General features: G+C 45.1%; 1 protein-coding gene across 9 annotated transcripts in view; it reads right to left on the bottom strand.

Annotated features, from left to right (window-relative positions):
• AP4S1 (adaptor related protein complex 4 subunit sigma 1) overlaps nt 1-13,279 on the bottom strand; it is a 73,375-nt gene that overhangs the window by 34,587 nt on the left and 25,509 nt on the right. For 7 of the 9 annotated variants that reach the window (XM_054716512.1, XM_054716514.1, XM_054716513.1 and 4 more), the window contains 3 exons: nt 7,319-7,523; nt 1,236-1,322; nt 281-349 (listed from right to left, as the gene is read on the bottom strand). In XM_054716512.1, coding sequence (XP_054572487.1) covers nt 281-349; nt 1,236-1,322; nt 7,319-7,456 — 294 coding nt within the window. In that variant the 5' untranslated portion in view covers nt 7,457-7,523. Of the gene's footprint in view, nt 1-280; nt 350-1,235; nt 1,323-7,318; nt 7,524-7,740; nt 7,798-9,383; nt 9,452-13,279 lie in introns of those variants that run through there. The other 2 variants (XM_054716515.1, XM_054716516.1) reach the window with 2 other exon arrangements.

Below are 13,279 nucleotides of genomic sequence, written 5' to 3'. Positions count from 1 at the left end.
CACAAGAAAGAAAAGACAGAGCAAATTAGATAGCAAAATCTCTTAACTGAGAAATAAATACATAAACGTTCCCAGTCTTGTAGAAACGGGTCTTTATAAAGAACTACTGGTAGGTTCAGAACACTCTGCATGAGCCAGAAGGAAAGGTGAAGAAAATCTGCCATCATTTGAATTTTAACGTTTACATATTAGAGCTCTATATTAACACATGTTCTTGATATAGAACCATTTCTGGGAAATTGGCCTGAGGACGAAAACCCTTTTTAGTCATTAGACTTACCACTCGGCTGAAGTACTCATCTAAAACTTCCACAAAGTTATGGATGAATTCATAAATCGCCATCTCATTCTGAAATAAGAAAGGAAGGATGCATTCAGGCTTAGTATGGCCCACGTGTGACTCAGACAGGGGCTGCCCTGGCACACATGGCTGGGTATACCGATGTGAGCAAGGTAGCTTCCCATGGACAACTGTTCAGAACAGTTTTATTTCACTCGTTTAAAAGAAGTTTATTAAGAGGAGAAATGTAGAAAACCGTAACTGCTAAGGTTTTTTTAAATGTCCATAATGAACCTAGCTGGACTGAAACCGGACCGAGTCCAGTGCAGAATTCTGAGCTCTACTCCCTGACTTCACCAACTGGCTGAAGCAATTTTTTCAGTTTCCACATGCCATCACTTTTCCACTTGTGAAGATGCGGAAACTACCTCCAAGTTTTGTCCACAGATAAAACACTGAGATTTCAAAGCATTTTAGATCACCCTTTCAGAGAGTCCATGGCCATAGGTGCTATTGATCTGGGCCTGACATTTCTGAAAAGGGGAACTTATCTGAGGAGACATAATCACAACAGAATCCTATTCCCCATTGGCTGTGGCCTCTGATATGTCAGCCTGTGTTTAATGCCACAACAGACTGGCCACCTACTTGTCTAAACTGCCCCACTGTGCACACGGGAAAGGGCAGGGCACCAGTATTGCTCTGGGTCGAGGAAGGCCCTCTGTGGTTTCGTGCTTCTCTACAAGCTGCTCATCTAATCCAATAAAAATCCCAGGTATTTCTCCTCCACACAGCCTTCCCTAGCCCTGACAGAAACCAAAATCCTGCAAAAGAGCCAAGATAATTCTTAGAGAGGCAAGCAGGGAAGAAAATGTCAATGTAAGGAGGAAGAAAAACCAGACTGTTTTTATATATAACTTCCTCGCATCCTCTGCAGGCTCTTCTGCTACCTTACCTCGGTGTCATTAACTCCAACCACGATGAAGAGAGCTGCATACTGCCGATATATCAGCTTAAAATCCTTGTATTCAACGAAAGAGCACTAGACAAAACACAATTACATATTAATTCCTATGATGGAAATGGATTTCTTCAAAATGGCTTGCATAATTTTTAGCTTCTGATTTGAGTACCTGTCAACACATTCTTAGAAATACACATTAAAATGTTACACGTCTTTGTTGGTCTCTCCTCACAGTATTGAGGAGACGCCTTGGAAGCATCTCTAGCGGGAGGGAGGAAGTGGTCTTGGAACAAAGGCTCAGGGTTCCCACGGGTTCCCACCTCTGCTCCTCTTTAGTCCTTTGTGGGTCTATGTGGAACTCAGCAGGCAAAACTACTGAATACTCAGCATTTTAAACTGTCTGCAATGTGAAAATAACCCAACACAGTATTTTCTTCTTTTCACCTCCCCTAGGCTTTTTGGGAAACAATTAAAGATTCAGTTTTATACTATTTAACAATCACTGAAGAACCAAATATATGTAGCAGACACCCATGCCAAAAAATAAAATAAAATAAAAAATCTCTATTTCTTTTTCCTAGCTCCATAGAATCAATGTAGACTCTTTTATAAACCATTTAAAGATGGCTTTTGAGACCTAGCTGGTTTGGCTCAGTGGACAGAGCGTCAGCCTACGGACTGAAGGGTTCCTGGTTCGATTCCGGTCAGGGGCACATGCCCGGGTTGTGGGCTCGATCCCCAGTAGAGGGCGTGCAGGAGGCAGCGGATCAATGATTATCTCTCATCATTGATGTTTCTATCTCTCTCCCTCCTCCTTCCTCTCTAAAATCAATAAAAATATATTTAAAAAATAAAGAAAAGTAAAGATGGTTTTTGTGTGGCAAATGCTAGACACATCTTTCATTGTAAACATTGCCTCATATGAATTCGTAACTAGCTTACCATCACTGACTTATGGATAAAACAACTCCCTGCCCATTTCTCTCTCTCCTACAGTCACTGTACAAAGGATAACGGGATGGCACTGGGTGGAAAGGAACTGGGGAGCCAACTGAAAGCACAGTGCTGCCCTTCCTTGGACTTTGGGTGTGCTTGGCCAAACGTGATTGAGCATCCGCTGTACAGCTTTTTGCACTGAAGATGTTGCTCTTGGCTGCCCGCATGCACCTGAGAATGAAGCTGCACATTTTGATCGTGGAATTTCTTCCATGGAAGCCACTTGACGAATTATAAAATGGAGGAGGTGAGGCTTTTATTTAAAATTAGGATAAAGGTGATAAGTGCAGGACCATTCTGCAACCTCTGGCTAACTGTAGAGCCAGGGTGATTTGTGCTCAGTTGGATCTTTCAAGGAGACACGATCTATTTGAATGAACTGAGGAACATTTTCAAAGCTTCTGACATTAAAAAAAAGTATCAAGCCCAACTGGTGAGGCTCAGTGGTTCAGCGTCAACCTATGAATTAGGAGGTCACAGTTCAATTCCTGGGTCAGGGCACATGTGTGGGTTGCAGGCTTGATCCCCAGTAGGAGGTGTGCAGGAGGCAGCTGATTATCGATGTTTCTTTTTAAAAAAACATTTTTATTGATTTCAGAGTGGAAGGGAGAGGGAAAGAGAGATAGAAACATCAATGATGAGAATTATTGATTGGCTGCCTCCTGCTCGATCCCGGGATCGAGCCCACATGTGCCCTTGACCGGAATCGAACCCGGGACCCTTCAGTCCGCAGGCTGACGCTCTATCCACTGAGCCAAACCAGCTAGGCCTCATCATTGATGTTTCTCTCTCTCTCTCTCCCTCTTCCTTTCCCTTCCTCTCTGAAATCAATAAAAAATATATGTATTTTTAAAAAGTATCAAAGCACTTTGAGGATAAAATATAAACTATGCTGAGATTGTGCTACTTTGGTGCCTGATTTTGACAAAACACCAGTGGATTCCTATTAAAGTCTAAAATAATTTAGAGTGCTTCAAAAATATCCAACAGTATATTTATTCAAAAGCACATATTTAAAAAGAATAACCTATCAGTGAAAGGGGTGTTTGAAATTATAGTGTTGAAATTATAGGAAGATTCAAGCATGAGTGCCTACCTTTACTTAAATTATGTGGCTGTTAACATAGCCCTTTAATAGTTTCTGTTTCCTTTGACAACTAGGCAGAGCAGTGTGTACCATGGCAGGCCAAAGTGGTAATTCAAAGGAAACTCCTGAGATGTTCCAAATGGAAAATCAATTTAGAAGACAAGGGCAACAGTTCCAACGCATTAACTTCTGAAGCACTGATGTAGCTTAATATTTTATGACTTAGCAGCGGTTCCCACCGCCAGCCTTTCTACGTAGCCAGTGAAATGGAGAACTGGCAAAATGAATGGGTGTTTTAAACAAGCTTTCTGATTTTGTCTCAGTTTGTTCAGTGATTTCCAATGGATTCAAAGTTTAGGACCTGGAGGAGGAACCAAGATGGCGGCGAAGTTAAACAACTAATCTGCTGCCTCGCACAACAATTTCAAAAATACAACTAAAAGACAAAACATCTACCACCCAGAACCACGGGAAAGCTGGCTGAGTAGAAGATTTACAACTAAGAAGGAAAAAGAAAGGAGCACAAACGCTGAAAAGCTGAGGTATGGAGGAGCGAATTGGGCTGGCGGTGGGCGACTGGGTGCGCGGCTTTTCTTCAACCCGCAGGGAGACAAGCTCCCGATCACTCTGAAATACAGTTTCTGGGGACACGCGGGGGACCCAGACACCTACAGGGAGAAGCTGGACTCTCAGCCATTGGGTCGGAAAGTGAGAGTGACTTTTTTGCAGAGGTGCGCCCAGCAATCATTGTTTACTGTGCTGGAGCGCGGGGCGCAGGGACTTGGAAAAGTGGAAAGGCAGAGACGGCTGATGAACAAGCGACTGGACATAGAGTTCAAAACCACGGTTATAAAGTTTTTCAAGAATTTCATGGAAAAGGCCGATAAATTCAATAGACCCTCGAGGATATGAAAAAGGACCAACTAGAAATCAAACATACACTGACTGAGATAAAAAAAATATTATACAGAGACCCAACAGCAGACTAGAGGATCGCAAGAATCAACTCAAAGATTTGGAATACAAAGAGGCCAAGGACACTCCTCCAGAGAAGCAAGAAGAGAAGAGAATTCAGAAAGTTGAAGATAGTGTAAGAAGCCTCTGGGACAACTTCAAGCGAACCAACATCAGAATTATGGGGGTGCCAGAAGAAGAGAGAGAGCAAGATGCTGAAAACCTATTTGAAGAAATAATGAACGAAAACTTCCCCCACCTGATGAAAGAAATAGACTTACAAGTCCAGGAAGCACACAGAACCCCAAACAAAAGGAATCCAAAGAGGACCACACCAAGACACATCATAATTAAAATGCCAAGGGCAAAAGACAAAGAGAGAATCTTACAAGCAGCAAGAGAAAAACAGTTAGTTACCTACAAGGGAGCACCCATACGATTATCTGCTAATTTCTCAACAGAAACCATGCAGGCCAGACGGGAGTGGCAAGATATATTCAAAGTGATAAATAGCAGGAACCTACAACCAAGACTACTCTACCCAGCAAAGTTATCATTCAGAATTGAAGGGCAGATAAAGAGCTTCACAGATAAGAAAAAGCTAAAGGAGTTCATCACCACCAAACCATTATTATATGAAATGCTGAAAGGTATTCTTTAAAAAGAGGAAAAAGAAGAAGAAAGATTAAAATTATGAACAACAAATACATATCTATCAACAAGTGAATCTAAAAGTCAAGTGAATTAAAAATCTGAGGAACAGAATAAACTGGTGAACTTAATAGAATCAGAGGCATAGAATGGGAGTGGATTGATAATTTTCAGGGGGAAAGGGGTGTCTGTGTGGGGAATACAGGAAGAGACTGGACAAAAATCATACACCTATGGATAAGGACAGCGGGGGGGAGGTAAGGGCAGAGGGGAGGTGGGAATTGGGTGGTGGGGAGATATGGGGGGAAAAAGGAGAAACAATTGTAATCTGAACAACAAAGATTCATTAAAAAAAAAAAAAAGTACTATATACAGACTATACCAATAAAATATATGTACTATGTATTAATGTACATTTAACAAGTTGAATAATAAATAATACATGTTTTGAATAAAAATAAATAAATAAATAAAATTTAAAAAAAACAACAAAGTTTAGGACCTGGATTAAGTAATTATCCAATCAAAGTTATTTGTAAACGTAAACTCAGTTTTAAAAAATTCCCATTTTAAAATTATTTTAATGATATAATTTAACCTTAATTTTGGCAGAATGAATGGATTTGTTGTTTCTTTTCTTTTTTTTTTTAACTTCCATTTCTCCTATCTATATAATAAAAGAACACAGGTATAATCAGGCTTGTTTTAAAATCACTAGTTCCAGTATTATGTCAGTGGCAAATTCACAAAAATAATAAGCAGAGAAAAATTGCACCATACATGAGAATCATATTATTACTAGAAGCCCGGTGCACGAAATTTGTGCACGGAGAGGGGTTGTCCCTCAGCCCAGCCTATACCCCTGGAGGGATGTCCGACTGCCCTCTCACAATCCAGGACTGCTGGCTCCCAACTGCTCTGCCTGCCTGCCTTCCTGATTGCCCCTAACCGCTTCTGCCTGCCAGCCTGATCACCCCCTAACCACTCTGCTGCCAGCCTGGTTGATGCTTAACTGCTCCCCTGACAGCCTGTTTGCCCCCAACTTACCTCCTCTGCTGGCCTGGTCACCCCTAACTGCCCTCTCCTGCAGGGTTGATCACCTCCAACTGCCCTCCCTTGCAGGCCTGGTCCCTCTCAACTGCCCTCCCTTGCAGGCCAGGTCCCTCTCAACTGCCCTCCTTTGCAGGCTGGGTGCCTCCCAACTGCCCTCTCCTGCTGGCCATTCTTGTGGTGGCCATCTTGTGTCCACATGGGGGCAGGATCTTTGACCACATGGCAGCAGACATATTGTGTGTTGGAGTGATGGTCAATCTGCATATTACTCTTTTATTAGATAGGATAGAGGCCTGGTGCAGGAGTGGGGGCCAGCTGGTTTGCCCTGAAGGGTGTCCCAGATCAGGGTGGGGGTTCCCTTGGGGCGTGGGGCGGCCTGAGCAAGGGGCCTTTGGTGGTTTGCAGGCCGGCCACGCCCCCTGGCAACCCAAGCGGAGGCCCTGGTATCTGGAATTTATTTTCCTTCTACAATTGAAACTTTGTAGCCTGGAGCAGAGCCAAGCCTGGGGCTCCCTCCACTGCCAGCAGCCATTTCTGTTGGGGTTATAATTGAAACTTTGTAGCCTTAAGCGGAGGCTGGGCCAGGACAGGGTGTGTGGAAAGCTTTGTTTCCCCTGTTGCCGCCGGCAAACCTGGCCTGCTCTCTCAAGCTCCGTTCTGCCGCCATTTCTGTTTGAATTTGTTTGCCTTCTATAATTGAAACTTTATAGCTTGAGTGGAGGCTTAGGCCTGCAACAGCTCGTGGAAAGCTTGGCTTGCTCTGTTACCTGGGAAACCTTGCTCTCTGTGGCTGTAGCCATCTTGTTGGGTTAATTTGCATACTTGCTCTGATTGGCTTGTGGGCGTGGCTTGTGGGTGTGTCGATGGTACGGTCAATTTGCATATTACCTTTTTATTAGGTAGGATTCTCTGGCACAAAGTGTGTCTTTGAGTGTTTACCCCTCTGTACTGGCCATCTGATCTTCAACTTTCGGCTTAAAGAAAACCACCTGCTACAAGTACTCCTAAGAGTTCCAAGGGCTGAATTCATATGAACAAAAAAAGAAGATATGTCTATCAGCAGGAACAAGTTTGAGGTGCCACTTCCACGTTGCGTTGAGACAAATATTCTGACCTAAATATGAACCCAACACTTTTTCTGGTTTGCTTTGTTTTTATTTTCCTTAAAGGGATGTAAGGAGAGCTATGCTTCAGCCTTCATTTCACTGGTTAGTTTCCCTAACAGCTGTTGAGAGAATGTAGTTCAAAGAACACGATGCCCCCTGAGACACGGCAATAACAGAGATGCCACTGCTGAGGTGAATGCAGAGATAAGGGAGAACTGGAAACTTACTTGTTCACTGGATCGAGAGAGGCAGCTCTTGATGACTTCGGTTTCCAGAAGCGTACGCTTAGCAATATCCACGTGCTCATAGTACTTAGACAGCCGGGTCTGCCCTTGTTTATTCACCATGAGGAAGAATTTTATCATTTTTTTCTGGCCAGTATTTTTCCAAATATAAATAAAAAGTTATGGCAAGGGTGGCTATAATTAGAACCTGAAGGATGAAAGAAAAACAGAAAGGCAAGATCAATTTTCATAAAGGATCGTATTAAATGTGTTCTACAGATGAACCAGAAGTAAATAAAAAATGTCTTCTGATGTCATTGGTCTTCACTACTATGAACTAAATGAGGTTTTAATAAATAATTAAACATAAATGTTCATTAATTATCTTCCAACACATTTTTAGTATCCACAGTACTTCTACTCACATTTCACCCATGGACTGACTCATCAGTCTTGTTGGGCTGATTTGTCAAGCCAGAAGAATATGGAGATGAAGTAACGATTTCTGATCTTCACACCTAGCAAAGCTTCTAAGTAACAACGGTATGAGGTAATGAGTTACAACTGGTACAGACGGGAGGGGCAAGGCACCTCACAGGAGTGTTGGGAACGGCTTCTCAAAGAAGGGGCACTTAAAAAGTCCTTAACAGCCAGGTCGGTGTGGCTCAGTGGTTGAGCATCAACCTATGAACCAGGAGGTCACAGTCTGATTCCTGGTCGGGGCGCATGCCCAGGTGGCGGGGCTCGATCCCCAGTAGAGGGCGGGCAGGAGGCGTGATCAATGACTTTCTCATCATTGATGTTTCTATCTCTCTCTCTCCCTCTCCCTTCCTCTCTGAAATCAATAAAAATATATTTTGGGGGAAAAAGTCCTTAACAATGACCTAGAGGAAGTGACTCTGGGGCAGGGAAAGCAGGGATACGAAAGCTCTGGCTAGTTCAATGGCTCTGGTTCAGGGGGCAGGAAGAACAACGACAGGAAACTGAGCTGCTCACATGAGATGATAATGGCTCTAGAAGTCATGCTAAAGAATAGGAACTATTTTATGGAAAATGGAGACAAGATCTATAGTGAAGCTTTTTTTCCTTTAATGTTGGAAGCAGTAGTCGTCGTAGCAACTATAATAACAAGGCCCTATAACAAGTCCTGTAAGGTCTGTACTAAGCAATGCACACATATCATTAAATTTCCACAATTCTCCGAGGCAGGTACTTCTGTTATCCCATTTTAAGGACAAGCAAATTGAAGTTCAGGGATTAAGACACCCAAAGTCCCTGGATTATTTTGCCAGAGGTGAAGCCCAGCTTAGAGGACAAACACATGATCCTTATCATTCAGGAGTTCATGCTGTGGCTTTATTTCTAACTAAGCTGTACTGAAACTTATGTTTGTTCCTTCTGTACTTAATATAGATTTTGAAAGAATCAACTGCAAAAAAGTACAATATTGACTAATGGCCAGACCTTTCATCATGAGCGTCCGAGTTGCCTCATTGGCTCATCGGACAATATCATGTTCACATTTTATTCTATCTGTGAAAATCAGTGCAAAAGACCGAGGTTAACAATAGCTCTTAAATACACGTTTGGTTGCTGTGTTCATTCAGTGTGCAGAACAGGATGTCATGTAGACCAGCTCAGAGGAGGCTATACAGCTGTGTCAGGGGCCACTTGTGGCCATTCACTCCCTTTTCCAGGATGCTATGCTCACTACTGTAGGTGGGATGGCAACATACTTTATGCTGCTTAATCATTTGGTATTATGTGCTGTTTTTACTCTCCTTATAAATTATTCCCAGTAAATTATGACACATGACTAGTAAATTAAGATTACCATCCTTTCTTTTATTCCCATTCAGCAAAGTTATTTTAAAAATATCTCTATGAATCTTAGAAATTACAATCCTATACCCTGGATACTAGCTGCCAGGTAAAAGAAAAATGCATTGTCTCAAAGGAACTCATGGCTAGGGCTTTGCCTTTAAATGCTCTGGTTGCATTGAGTGGTAAAAGAAGATGTAAAATGATCCCATTGAGATGCTACACCGAGGGATCACATTGGTCCTACCTCACAAGCACAGCATTCCTTCCCACTGACTTCAAGATCAAGGATGACAAACAAGGACGCGTTGAATTGATACTCATTAGGGTGCAAGTCTTGAAAATAGTAGCTGACGTCATCTAAAATTTTGAATACAACACTTGTTGCATGCTCATAATTACACAATATATAACTGTAGAGTTACACGGTGGTAATAAAATGAACACACAAAATTATAAATTGTTTGTATTATAAAATAAACAACGCCCAAAGAAGGTACAATGTGGAGATTCAGAGACAAGCACATGTTTGAGAACTGAAGATGAACGCTTTAGGCTCCTCTCCTGAGTAATCATCAGGAAGGAGGGAAATCAATTACGAAATACAGAATGCGCTCAGACAAGTGCTGGGAGTGGTCAGGGAGCAGGTATGAACTCCCTCTCTTTATAAACTCTTTGCATTCAACAACACACATGGCTGGGGAAGACGTTTTGATAGCCAGGAATTTAGATTCCATACCCAAGAGCGTGTGTGAATGTGCAAAGAAGAAAAAGGAAACCTCACTGGGGAAAGCATTCATTACACGACTAGAGGAGACCTAAAGGCCCAGATCGGCTGTCTGTCGGGGGAAGCTTCACAGTAGGGTCTGAACACATCCGTGCCCCGGGGTCCTATGTGCTGTAAATGCAATGCCTGGAGAACAGGGAGCCGGGAAAGACCAAAGTACAGACTGAATTGGGCACAGCTTTCAAATTCCTGATGGTGTAGTTCTGGGAGTTAGAACTGGGAAAGTCTTTATAGATTGTCATATTCAAAGATGACAAATAGATTTCAACTTGGGTGCCAATGGTGACTAACTGTACTCGTTGCTTTGGGCACTGTGTTGGGAAGGAGTCTGGAGCTGTTTTCGGGTTCAGAAGAAAAGAATGCCATGAGCGATTAGGAATGTCAGTCATGGTTAGAAAGCAGGATGTGGCAACATATGCACCATACCTGCCACCCCTCATTCTGCAGATGGGACAACTGATAATCTGAGATGTAGAGTGAAGTCCTGAATTCTGGTCTCCAACTCACACAAATGCTGCCTCTAATTTACCACATTGCTTCTTTTCCTCACTCATGCATTGTGTCAATAAATGTTCAATTAAGCTTAATAAACATCAATGTCAGGTAGCTTTGGGAATGATGAACTCAATGTTCTCTTTTCTAATGCCACTGCACAACTAATTTTGGAAATAGCAAACAATTCACTGCATGAAAACAGTAGGGTATGAAGTTTCTAGAAATGAAAGTGATATTTGGTGATGGCTAACATCCTTTCTAGTTACTCCAGAATTCTCTCTCTCTCTTTCTCTTCCTCTTTCTCTTTCTCTCTCAAGCAATGTGAGACAAAAAACATTTTATTTGTTCCATAAAAGTGACTGAAATAAAATCCCCGAGTTAAAAAGCAAATTTCCACCAAGAAAATGTTTAGTACTCATCTATCTATACTAATAAAAGGGTAATATGGAAATTGGTCAGGACGCCCTCACAGTAATGACCAAACAACAGGCTGCATAGGGCAACAAGGCTGGCCGGGGGATTAGAGAGGGACGACCAAACAACCGAACAGCAGGCTGCGTGGGGCGACCAGGCCGGCAGGGGGGGCAGTGAGGGGCAACTAGGCTGGCAGAGGGGGGCAGTGAGGGGCGACCAGGCCAGTGGGGTGGGGGGATGTAAGGGGCGACCAGGCTGGCAGGCAGAGGCAGTTAGGGGTGTTCAGGCTGGCAAGGGGGGCAGTTAGGGGCAATCAGGCAGGCAGGCAGGTGAACAGTTAGGAGCCAGCAGTCCCGGATTGTGAGAGGGATTTCCGACTGCCGGTTTAGACCCAATCCCCAGGGTGCAGGCTGGGCTGAGGGGACCCCCCCGCCATGCACGAATTTCATGCACCAGGCCTCTAGTATATATATAAAAGCTTAAGCCACCAAATGACTGAACGACTGGTCGCTATGATGTGCACTGACCACCAGAGGGAAGACACTTAACACAGGAGCTGCCCCCTCATGGTCAGCGCACTCCCATAGCCAAACTCCTGTGGCCTCTCCCTGTGGCCGCTGGCCGGCCAACCTCCCATGGCCCCAATTGCCGGCCAGGCCAAGGGACCCCACACATGCACAAATTCGTGCACTGGGCCCTTAGTATGTATATATGTATATATCCTATCTAATAAAGACGGAATATGCAAATTGACCATCACTTCACAACAAAGATGGCGGCACCCACAGCCAATAAGGAGGGAATATGCAAATTGATGTGACAAAGATGGTGGCGGCCGGGCCGGGACGCTTGCATTGTCACCAAGGCCCAGCCGCTCCAGGCCTCTGGGCAGCGCATGAAGGTGGAAGGCGGCTCTGGGCCAGAGCAAAGGCAGAAGGTGGCAGCCAGAGCGAAGGCCCAGGTCCCGGGTGCTGGCAGCCAGGGGAAGGAAGGCCTATTCTTGCACGAATCTTGCTGCATCGGGCCTCTAGTCCTAATATATAAAAACCCAGGGTCCGTAACATCCAAAACAACTGAAGGCTCGACTGATCAGAAGTCAGTGCTGGGTTGTCGTGGCAAGCCAGCACTGACTGCCGAGGGGGCTGTGGATCAGGCCTGAAGAGAGGCCTGGAGAGAGAAGCAGGGTCTGATCCGTAGCCTCCGTGGCAGCTGTTGATCAGCTCTTGCCTCTCTCTTTCTCTTGGGGCCTGGCCAGCAGCTGTGCCTCTCTTTCTCTCGGGCCTCCACTGGGGCTGCTGATCAGCCCTGCCTCTCTGATCAGGCCCATTGATAGGTCCGGGGACGCTGACTGGCATAGAAACCAACCAATCAGAACCAAATCTGGGTGAAGTGCGAGGAGCCAATGGCTGTCTAGGAGGCGGAGCTTTTGACACTGACTGGCATAGACACTGACCAATCAGAACCTAATCTGGGTGAATTGAGAAGGCAGAACCTAAGGTGGGGGCTGAGGAGGGGTTTTAAGGGCAACAGCTGTTTGGTGTAAGGTATAAGAAAGCGGATCAATTTTTTAATGACCGGTTTGGCAGTATAGTGCATATGGCTGGCTATCAGTCCAGATATAGGGATTATGTATTTTTGTCTGCCAAGAGCATCTCCTCCTGATGAAAAAGGCTTTCCCCCACATTTAAGCAATCCTATCCTATATAATCTATCTATACTAATAAAAGGGTAATATGCTAATTAGACTGGGTCGACCGGCCATCTTCCAGACATCTGACTTCCTTCCGGACAAAGCCATGGTGGTGGGGGCCAAAGCAGTGGCTGTTAGGGGCGATCAGGCCAGCAAGGGAGGGCAGATGAGGGTGAGATCAGGCCAGCAGGAGAGGGCCATTGGGGGCGAGATCAGGCCAGCAGGGGAGGGCAGTTGGGGGCAACCAGGCTGGCAGGGGAGGGCAGCTGGGGGGAGATCAGGCCGGCAGGAGAGGACAGTTGGGGGCGAGTTCAGGACGGCAGGGGAGAGCAGTTAGGGGTGATCAGGCTGGCAGGGGAGAGCAGTTAGGGGTGAGATCAGGCCAGCAGGGGAGGGTCGTTGGGGGCAAGATCAGGGTAGTAGGGGAGGTCAGTTGGGGGCAACCAGGCCAGCAGGGGAGGACAGTTGGGGGGAGATCATGCCGGCAGGAGAGGGGAGTTGGGGGCGAGATCAGGCTGGCAAGGGAGGGCAGTTAGGGGTGATCAGGCAGGCAGGCAGAGAGGTTAGGGGCGATCAGGCAGGCAGGCAGGCAGAGGGATTAGGGGCAATCAGGCAGGCAGGCAGAGGCAGTTAGGGGCGATCAGGCAGGCAGGCAGGCAGGCAGGCAGGTGAGCGGTTAGGAGCCAGTGGTCCCAGATTGCGAGAGGGATGTCCTGTGGGATCGGGCCTAAACCAGCAGTCAGACATCCTCCAAGGG

This window comes from Eptesicus fuscus, chromosome 5, assembly GCF_027574615.1.
Source record: "Eptesicus fuscus isolate TK198812 chromosome 5, DD_ASM_mEF_20220401, whole genome shotgun sequence".
Lineage (NCBI taxonomy): Eukaryota > Metazoa > Chordata > Mammalia > Chiroptera > Vespertilionidae > Eptesicus > Eptesicus fuscus.
The sequence above is the reverse complement of the archived record's forward strand: the minus strand, read 5'-3'. Positions and strand labels throughout refer to the sequence as shown.